The 10,628-nt window shown below is 37.6% G+C and overlaps 1 protein-coding gene and 1 non-coding gene across 2 annotated transcripts; both read right to left on the reverse strand.

Moving 5' to 3' along the window:
• Positions 1-506: 506 nt before the first annotated feature.
• On the reverse strand, positions 507-577 carry TRNAG-GCC. The gene has a single exon. It is a non-coding gene; the product is annotated as a tRNA-Gly (tRNA).
• A 169-nt stretch (positions 578-746) lies between these two features.
• LOC110704982 (far upstream element-binding protein 1-like) lies at positions 747-4,708 on the reverse strand. Its single transcript, XM_021882793.1, has 7 exons — positions 4,156-4,708; positions 3,330-3,403; positions 3,040-3,225; positions 2,861-2,956; positions 2,712-2,783; positions 2,193-2,309; positions 747-1,924 (listed from the first exon to the last, which is right to left on the reverse strand). Exons 1-7 carry the CDS (start codon positions 4,376-4,378, stop codon positions 1,064-1,066), a joined length of 1,629 nt encoding a protein of 542 aa, XP_021738485.1. The 5' UTR covers positions 4,379-4,708; the 3' UTR covers positions 747-1,063.
• Positions 4,709-10,628: the final 5,920 nt, after the last annotated feature.

Consider the following 10,628-nt stretch of genomic DNA (forward strand, 5'->3'; position numbering starts at 1 on the left):
AAACCCACACTACAACTTTTTTTTTTTTACTCTTGAGAGTTTATTTAAAGATTATGGTGTACATAATTGGCATTTAAAAAAAAAAAATATTCCGTGATGGGATCGGGGGTTTGAACCCGACGTGAGATCCCTTGTTGTAATCTTAAGAGGCTTTTAATTATTTAAATACAATTACTCGGAATCTTCTAAAAGTCGGAATAAATACCTACCAAATCAAGTACTAAGTGATAAAGTATGCCACACGTGAGGAGGAAAAAAAATAAAAAACCTCTAATGTAATTTTATTTATTTTTTTAGATTAATTAATCTTTTTAAGTGTATAGATTTTATTGGAGTTTTTTTTATATATCCTGATAATTTGTTTATTCACCGTAGGTCCCCTAAATTTAACAAAAATATTGTCAAATGTTCAAGTGACAAATAGATTTCAACTCCGGGGATTAAAAAAACCAATTTTTTTATTTTGATTTTGTACTTCACATATTTTTAAAAAATATTAAAACTAATGCACCAGCCGGGAATCGAACCCGGGTCTGTACCGTGGCAGGGTACTATTCTACCACTAGACCACTGGTGCGAACATGAAATGAAAGCACTAATAACATAAAATAATGTTGATTGTATAGTACTCATGATAAAAATTAAAACTAATTGCTAATTGGTTTTCTTGTGCAAAATATAGATAGAAAGTTGCAAAACCCAAGTAATTCTCCACCAAGTACTTATTGTATCAAGTTCCACAGAAGAAAACAGCAGACTAAAGAGTCTTCGCCTATTAATATTTTATAATCCAAAAGAAATTTCTTAGCCTGTAATATCAATTCTTGTTCATTAATAAGGCACAGGATATGTGAAAGAATCTAAGATCACATAGCCAACATAAACAAAATTCAAACAAGTTAACTCAAAAAATATTCGAGCACCTTCAAGTCAATCATGAGCCCCTACAGTTTTCGGGCAAATGGTAACAATAAAAGGAAACTTTCACTGAGAAGGAACTTTAAGAGACAGAAATACTACAATAGAAGGGTGCAAACACAACATGCCCCTGTCAACTGAATTGTCAGCTTTGGGGATTTTCACTTTCCTCAGTAGCAGCAGCACCAGAGCCAGTAGTTGAGTCTCCACCGTCTGCATAAGATGTTTGGGATGCACCATTAGTTGCTTGTGGCTGGGATTGAGGTGGCCCTTGTGGTGGGGCAGCGGCTGGAGGATAACCACTCTGATAATAACCTGCTTGAGCAGGGGCTTGGGATGGAGGGTACCCACTTTGTCCGTAATACGAGTATGATGCCTGGCTTGCAACTTGACCTTCTTGCTGCTGTCCATAACCTGTCTGTGGATAACCTGCCTGATAATAACCTGGCTGAGTAGGTGCTGCACCAGAATAACTTGGATAAGCACTGTAACCATTCGCAGGGGCAGCTGGGGGTTGACTGTAGCCTGTTGCATATGCAGATTGGGGTTGAGTTTGGGTCGTACCATCAGGGGCTCCATAACCTGGTTGAGAAGTTTGAACGGTAGCAGTCCCATCTGGCTGGGATGATGTAGTCTGAGCTGAGACATCTCCGTAACTTGGTGGCTGCTGGGGGTACCCTGGATAACTATATCCTGCAGCTGGTGGCATCTGGCTGTAGTTGTAGTTCGCATGTGGAGGAGTTGAAGATGGCGGTTGAGCTTGTCCATACGCACTATAGGCAGTACTCTGCTGCTGAGTTGGTGCAGCTGTTTGATTTTGGTCCCAAGCATTGGGCTGCGGAGCATAGCCACCATAATAAGGAGGTGGGGCATAAGCTCCAGGCTGTGAATAGCCATATGCAGGAGCCTGCTGTGCAGAAGGTTGACCCTGGGCAGCCCAACCAGCACTAGGAGGATATCCAGACTGTTGGTATGTATTAGTCCCAGACAAAACCTTCGAACGATTCTGGAATTGACACAAGGAAATTTAAAAAGTTGTACAAGAATGCTAACAGCTATACAGAATACATGAAGGGATTTATGACAAGTAAATTGAAGCAAGAAGGCTGGAACAAGTCAGTCAGCCATTTCTATTTCCCAAGTTATCAATTGATCACAATGTGTGATCATGTCAACCAGTAAAAATAGCACCACAAAGATGCAAAAGTCAACAATAACAGAAAATTTTGCTAATTGATACACGGCTTAGGGAACGAGAGTTAATAACAGCTTACCCCACTAATAACTTCATTAACCAGCTCTTTGGCAGACTCAATTTGCTCTGGTGTTCCATTAATAAATATATTTCTTTCTGTTGATGCATCACCAGGAGGAAGATGAAGCGGGACAACCTGTAAACCCAGAACATCACGAAAATGAGAGCAATTATAATAACCAGAAAAATCTAAAACTAAAGTGAGAATGTGTCACAACCATGTAATAAGATGCAAAGAAAATGAACCAACTGCCTCAAGTCAGAGCAAAAAAAATAATAAACTGCAAAATCTGAGATAACTCCATCCCCCAAAACAATAGGAGACTAAATGTGTCACAAATGTACAATGCATTGCAAAGAAACTGAACCGACTGGCTCTACCCAGAACAAACATGACATCACCAAACTGTGTTACCTGACATAATTTCCAACCATCAAATGAAAAAGAAAAGGCAAAAACTAACTTGCCAGTTAATAAAACATCAAAAGCGAGTTTAGTGTAAGAAATAGCATTCTCGTAAACAAACAATGTACAAACCTGAATACGAGCTCCAGATTTGCTTTGCATCGTTTTTATGGTTTCACCTCCTTTTCCAATTACCAAAGCCACCTAATATAAAGATGTTCACATATAAATCAAAGCAGAAAGTCATAAAATTTCAAAAAACAGTTATAAACTTAAAATACCTTGTCATTGGGAACTTTCATCACAAACTGTTCACCTCCAGCTTGTGGGGGAGGAGGACCTCTGTTTCCAGATGGAGCAGAACTTGTTGCATCTGTCTGCTTAGCCACAATAAAGTATTGATTATAATAAATTTAACGAAACATAATTAAAAATAATCATATTAAGGCATCATTCTCACCTCAGCAATGACTTCATTAATTCGTTGTTCTGCTCTGCTAATCTGCTCCTGGGTACCCATCAACTCAACATCCCTTGTCAAAGAAGAAGGATCAGATTCTGAATCCCGAGTTATCTGGATCCTTGCACCTGATTCTAGTTGAAGAGTTTTAATCATTTCTCCTCCTCTTCCAATAATAACTCCAACCTGCAACCAGAAGCAAAGCAAGTAGCATACACATGAGAAGGGTAAGGTCAGGTAATGGCAATATGGCATACATCGTTTTGAGACAATTGCTAGACAAAACTGACCTTGCCATTTGGAATAACGATTTTCTTGCTGCTTGGTACATTACTGTACTGATTTGTTTGAGTTGTATACGGCACTGGTATCATGCACAAAGAGCAAAAACATTCGTTATTGGACTGCTACGGAAAATGTGGGGTTATAGGCATTAGTTCAATTCAAAGGCAAGTATAACACAACTATAATCAAATTACTTATCAACTACACAAAATAAATAAATAATTTCAAAGCTCTACACCTAAAGATGACAAGCAATAACCCAATTGCCAAGAATATAACAGGCATCTCCAAAAACATCAAACAACACTGACACTTGCAGTTCGAAATTAATAATTTCATTTCTTTTAAAACCATTAACTGCACCAAAAATTGTGGAAGAAATATAACTAAAATTCCGAGGAACACCCCTCTTAATAGTTGCTAGTTGAGCAATCAAAAACACAACTTTAAACATGCGAAAAAGGGACAAAAAATCATCAATTACCAATACAAATAAGGTTATGGAACAATTCTCATTGCATGGCATACAAATTCCCAGGTCATACTTTGAACATAATCAAACACAAATTCAATGAACATATAACAAAATCAAATAGAGAAGAATTCCATTGAAATCTGCATTCTGAAACTTCAATTGCAGCTTAATTAAATCAATCCACCATAATTTACAGAAAAAAAAATTAGCAAAAAACTCTCAATAAATTTCACAGGCAAAGCAAGTACAATACAAAATTCAAACCTAAAGAACACAATATCAGAAAATTAAAAATTGAAGAGCGATGAATCTGAAAATGGGGGGAAACCCTAAATTGCAGAAAATTGAAAGTATACCAGGAAACGAAGAATGAGAGGAGGTGAAAGAAGGAGAAGAATAGTCAGGAGGAGTCAAAGAAGAATCTGGAAGAGTACGAGGGCGCTTAGAATCGGCGTCGCTGAGAAGGCGAGCAGCGATAGCTTGAGCTTTTTGCTTCGCAAGTTCAACTTGGTCTTCAATCTTTCTCTTTCCTCCAACCCCACCTCCGCTTCCGCCATTGTTATTCCCAAGAGACTCCATTTTCTCTCTCCTATTGAAGGTCCTTCAATGGCTGCCACCCCACTTCGAATCAATTGAATTCAGAAAAACCCCACGAAAATTAAGGGTTGAATCTTATTGTTTTGGGGGTTTGGATTGATTGATTTGGGAAAATGGTGGGTGGATCCGAAACCCAGGTGAAGGGGAGGAGAGGAGAGAGAAAGTGAGGAAATTTGGGGGGAAGAAGAGAGAGAGAGGAGGGGGGAATGAGAGTGGTGTAGTAGTGAGTGCTACTGTAATCTTCTCTGAGGTTACGGCGTATCTACTTTGACTCTCCTCGATCCCACGATCGCTCGATTTTTTTTTTCTTCGAGTTTCGGCGACCGGCGAAATTGTAAATTCTTTTATATACTTGGGTGTCTTAATAAAAAAAAATGTATTGTTTTTGATGGTGGTGTGAGTTTGTTTTGGTGTGTGATATAGGTTAAGTACGTGTGAAATGTGTCACTTGAATGTGTATACGCTCGACTGAGGTACAAGTTATGATTCGAACTTCTACTTCATTTTAGATACTCATAGAAATGATTTATTGATTTTAATGGTGGTGTGTTTATAGTAGACTTGCATTGGTGTGTGAATGAAGTATTATGTTAAAAATGTATGGGATATGCGTTTTGGAACGTTTGTATGCCTATGTGTATCATTTATTAGTTACTCATATTTCTTTACCATACAACCGGTTGTACCTTGTAAATTAAAGATAGATGTCTTCTTTGCATAAATTAGCAAGTCGATTTTGCCAATTTGCATAAATGAGTAGATTAATTTTATTTTATTGTGTAATACATGACAACTTTGTTCTGTTTGTGTAAGTAATATAAAAAAGTTGAAATGAAATGAGCGAGACAAGTTTACTTTTGCCATTTTGTGTAGATAAACAAATATGATAAATTGTTGGGACGTTGTAAGGTACAACCGACGGTATATAATAAAAACTGTCACAATGGAGTAGCTATAATTGTATCTTTTATTCCCATTTGTTCAATTGACAGTATTGACACACAATTGACTTTCAGTTCAAATACTAGATGATAAGTGGTTATGTTTCAAACATTCATTACACTAATTAATTTGGGCTTTTAATAATTCATATGGCTCATATTGAATCTTGAGCTTTAAATAATATCACATGTTGTTTGGTAAGAGAGATAGGGATGAGGAGGATAGGAAGGTGAGATGAATGATACGTAGTATGAAATTAGTAGGTAAGATAAGGATAAAAAATTATGTTGTCTTTTGCTTGGTAATAATTGAGAAGTGAATTGAGAAATAAGAGAACTATTTGTTACCTTTATTAATTTTCTCCTCTATCCACCAATCCTCCTCTTTCCCTTCCATTAAAGGTCATAAAGTCTTTGATCCTTTGTCTTTATCTCGATCCCTTATACCACCCCCCTAGTTATTATTTTGGAGAAATAACTATTTTTTTTTTAAATCCTTATCCACACCCCCCTTATTATCCTCATTCCTATATATATATATATATATATGGATTTTTTAGATTTTAACACCTCACAAAAACCCGAAAATGGTTTTTAACACCTCCATAAAAAAAAAAAAAAATTTAACACCACACAAATTTCCAAAAAATGGGTATTACCACCACTTAACTGATTCCGTTTAGGAATCCGTTGAGTGAGCCCATAAAGCCCTGTGTCGTTTTATTATTGGCCAAAAAAAAATTAAAAAAAAAAGAAAATTAAAAAATAAAAAATAAATAAAAAAACCTAAATCTACCCCAGCCCCACCACCGCCCTCCCCCCAACCCACCACCGCCCTCCCCAAAGCCACCATCGGCAACGCGTCTCCGCCCCCTCCCTCACTCAACCCACCAGAACGCCCCCTTCCCTCCCCCTCAACCGCAATCGACCCAAAAACCACCAAACTCGCAACCGCAAACGACTACGAATCCCCTAAAACAAACACGATTCCGGACACTCAGCCCTAAAATCGATCGATTTCGGCCATATGTGGCCGGATCTGTGGTCGTTTTGGGGAAGGAAGGTTTTGGATTTTGTGGTTTTTGGGGGCGAAGCAGTTGCGGGAAAGGGAGGGGGAGGGTTCAGATGGCTTAGGGGTGCGACGGCGTCTCCGGTGGTAGGTTCTGGGAGGTCAGTGGTGGGTTGGGGGAAGGGCGGTGGTGGCGCTGAGGTTGTGGCTGTGAGGTTTTTTTTTTTTAAAGATTTTTTTTAAAACAAATAAAAAGGTGACATGTGTCACCGTGATCACACTTAACGGAATTCCTAAACGGAATCCGTTAAGTGGTGGTAATACACATTTTTTGTAACTTTATCTGGTGTTAAAATCAATTTTTTTTTTTTATGGGGGTGTTAAAAACAATTTTCAGGATTTTATGAGGTGTTAAAATCTAATATACATCCGTTTCTTATTATGTGCAACAAAGGGGCATTATTTGTGAGATATACAATATTCCTTCGTTGCACATAATAAGATTCGGAGATATTATATAATACTTTCGAAGGTGCATCAAAGGATATATTTTTTGCTTGATCATTTGATAATTAAATAAGCAATAATTGTAGGTAAAAAAAATGGAAAAAAAAAAGCAATTATTACAATACTTTTTCCTCGATCATTTGGTGTATATAAGAATCTATCTCTCTCTAAACAAATAAAAGAATTCTCACATCTCTTCTCTTATGCTGACACCCAGACCTCTTTTATCTCTCTAAACAAACAAGTTATTAAAGGATTAATATTGAGCTTCCCTAACTATTATTATGTCATACTTACATTTAAACTTACAAAATATGTCATACTTACATCCCAATTTAAACACTAGTACAAAAGGTACATTATGCCACCTTCTATTAAGCCTAGTTTGGAACCTTATTAAATTTATAAGTTACTCCATATTTAACTTAAATAACCTTATTTCTATTCAAAAAAAAAAAGAAACTTAAATAACCTTATTTTACTTAAATAACTTAAATTTAGAGTGAAAGTTTAGAAATTCAAATCCCGATCTCTCTAATATTTTCAGTCAAGATAAGTAATAGGTAAATGCATGATTGTGTTGATCAATGAAGTGTATTAAGTATGTGCAACACATGTAGCTTTCCCAATGTATCCATGACTAAATGTACCTCTTTTTTGTATTTCATTATTATTTAAATTATGTACTTATAATTTAATACACTCTGTATTTAAATAAAAGATTAAATTTCCTTTAATTTTACGACTGTATTCAAATAAAAGCTTCATTTCTGTTTTTGGAACCTTTCAACAATTTTACTATTTTTCTCCTCACTCTTGGTTCTCTCATATCATATCATACCAATGTTTCGCTCATCAATTACACTAATCAAATTGGACTACATATTATTGATATAAGAAACATCTCATAACTCAAAAAAGTAAACCACAACTATACTAATCAATGTTTTGATGATGTCCTTTTCAACTCGTTAATTTGTTTGTTTCTCGTCTTCTTATATATTCTCCAAGTTCAATGGAAAGAGAGATCCAATAATAGAATGTTATATTCCTCATTGGCCATTGCATGTTCAAAGGCAATTGGTAGGTTTCTCAAACCGGCAAGATCAAGCACATAAGATGTCCTTTAATTTAATATATATACTCGTTATAACAAAAGAGCTAGTAAGGCTCATAGTTCATAATATTGTTACATTTATTTAAACCGTTGTAAAAAAAAAAAAACTGTAAACTTGATTTCCCCAACGATGCCCTTGGTAACTGTAAACACAAATATTAAATCTGAAAAATTATATAGATTCAAAACTAATGCAACAACAAGTTAATTTTATTAATTTGATGATTTATGGGTACAATCTCTAACTTGCTCCTCCAATTCGATCTTCACTTTGACTTTGACGTAATTCAAAGATTGACTTGATTCTTGAACGAGGGCCGTTGAGGCTTGTTCTCGATCAAAGGTTTTGATGTAGAACTTTGACTTATGTTGATGTAGACCTTTGACATGTTGTTGATGTAGACTTTTGACTTGAGTTCTTGATTGAGGGCCGACGAGGTTTTGATGTAGAGGTTGAACTGGTGTTCTTGAGAGGTTTCTTTGAAAAGGTTTTAAATATTTGAGAGGCTTTCTTTGAATTTTGTATCTACTTATTTTCCTCTCTAGGTTTTTCTCTCTTTTTCTCTCCCTTTTAGGTTTTTCCTCCCCTCTTAGAGAGAGCTCTATTTATACAGTGAGTGACTCATAGGGTTAGGGTTTGATGTACAATGGAGGTGGGCCTGCTTGATTATCATAACCCATTTTTATGTGAAACGCTAAACATCGCCCACAAATTACCACATAAAGCCCACAAATATGTTATGATTTGACCATTATGCCCTTTTGCTAAAATTGAGATAATCTCGGTGTAAAAAATGTGGAGCCGTATTGGCTCGTCGGGGGAGACCGGATGGCAGGCCGGAGATGCGGGGGACGCCGGAGGTACGTCGTCGTCGACGGAAAACGAGGTAAGTGACCGCTAAAATTCACGGTTTACCGTCGTAGTGGCTACGGCGCCTAGGATGGACGCCCAAACCATAGCCTGGACGTCCAAGCCGGACGCCAGAACCACCAGAGTGGCGTCCAGGCTAGACGCCCAGACCACCTGAGTGGCGTCCAGCCCAGACGCCCAGACCACTAGACTGGCGTCCTGGGCAGACGCCACTCCACTGGGTGAGGCGGCCCTGCCAGGCGCCAGTCCAGTGGGTGTGGCAGCCCTGGCAGACGCCACCTTTAATAATTAATTTTTATTTTTTCCTTTTTGATTTTGTTGTTGTTTTTTATTTAATTTTTTTGTGAAAATAAAAAATCGAAAATGATTTTTTAAAAAAATTCGAAATGGGTTTTTTGTAAATTAAATTTGAAAATTCGAAATAGGTTTTTTTAAAATTAAATTTGAAAATTCGAAATGGTATATTTTTAAATTTTGTTTGAAAATTCGAATTGGGTTTTTATAAAAATTAAGTTTGATTATATATAATTATGTTTTTTTTTGTGTTAATTATGTGGAAATATAGAAATTAAATGTATTATCCGTTAAATGTATTTATTGTAATATATAATTGATGCAGGAATATGGTGGAGACGGAAATGATTACAGTGAGATATTTGGACATGATGGTCCATTCGAAGAAGCTCAACAGGCGATTGATTGGGCAAAACAGGTTGCAATTGCAGCTGGATTTTGCTTGGTAGTAGCAACTCATAAATCTCAACGGGATGGTAGAATGGATCGCATTTTGAGATGTGACCGTTATCGCAAAAGAGAAGAAAGAGATTTTCGTACAGCCACTCGGTTTGACACAAAGCGGAAAGGTTGTGGGTGTGAGTTCAGAGTAAAGGTTCGACAACTACGAAGTCGTGACGGTTGGGAAGTGATAGGTTACTCTAAATGGGGGTATCACAACCATGAGATGATAGTATATGAAGAGGGTCATCGACAACTGAGCGGCTTAAGTCCTGCTGCGAAACTAGTTGTGAAAGAAATGAGTGATGCTCAAGTGAAGCCTGCTAAAATATTAGCATCTGTGTTAGAAAAATTTCCAGAAGACCATCCAAACCGAAGACACATCTACAACGTCAGACAGCAACTCAGGTTTGAACGGTCAGAGGGAAGGAACCCTATACAGCAGCTGCTACACCAGGCACAATCACGTGGTTACCTGTTCTGGTTTGATTCTGATGAAGATACAGCGGAGGTGACTCATCTTTTCCTTGTGCATCCTGATTGTGCTGATATGATCAAGTCTTGGCCATTTGTGATTTTGATCGACTCAACGTACAAGACAAACAAGTACAAGTTCCCTCTGGTTGAGATGGTTGGGATGGCTCCAACGAACCAGAACTTTCTGATTGGTCATGCAATCATCAGGGATGAGACGGCTCCAAGTTATTATTGGGTTTTGGAGAAGCTGAGAAACTACATCGGGCCTAATGTTCATCCAGCAGCCATCGTCAGCGACTGTGAGGGAGGTCTCTTTGCCCCCATAGCAGAGCTGTTTCCCGAATCGAACCACTTATTGTGCACATGGCACATCAACAACTGCGTGAAAGTGAAAGCCTACAACCTTTTCAGGAAGAATTTGGAAATGGCAGAGAGATTGGTGAATGGTAAGTGGCGGAAGATCCTACAGGCTACCACAGAGGAAGCGTATGAGCGAGCATTGGCTAACTTCAGGGATTCGTACCAGTGGTGTCCGGCACTGGTGGACTATGTGATGCATCAATGGGTCCCTCATA

This window comes from Chenopodium quinoa, unplaced genomic scaffold, assembly GCF_001683475.1.
Source record: "Chenopodium quinoa cultivar QQ74 unplaced genomic scaffold, ASM168347v1, whole genome shotgun sequence".
Taxonomy (NCBI): Eukaryota; Viridiplantae; Streptophyta; class Magnoliopsida; order Caryophyllales; family Amaranthaceae; genus Chenopodium; species Chenopodium quinoa.

What these genes read in the sequence shown, in the direction of transcription:
- LOC110704982 (XM_021882793.1), bottom strand. Translation starts at nt 4,378, where the DNA reads ATGGAGTCTCTTGGGAATAACAATGGCGGAAGCGGAGGTGGGGTTGGA. An exon ending in TGAAAGTTCCCAATGACAAG is followed by an intron (nt 2,784 to 2,860) that starts GTATTTTAAGTT and finishes TCTTTATATTAG; the next exon opens with GTGGCTTTGGTAATTGGAAA. An exon ending in AATCTGGAGCTCGTATTCAG is followed by an intron (nt 2,310 to 2,711) that starts GTTTGTACATTG and finishes CTGGGTTTACAG; the next exon opens with GTTGTCCCGCTTCATCTTCC.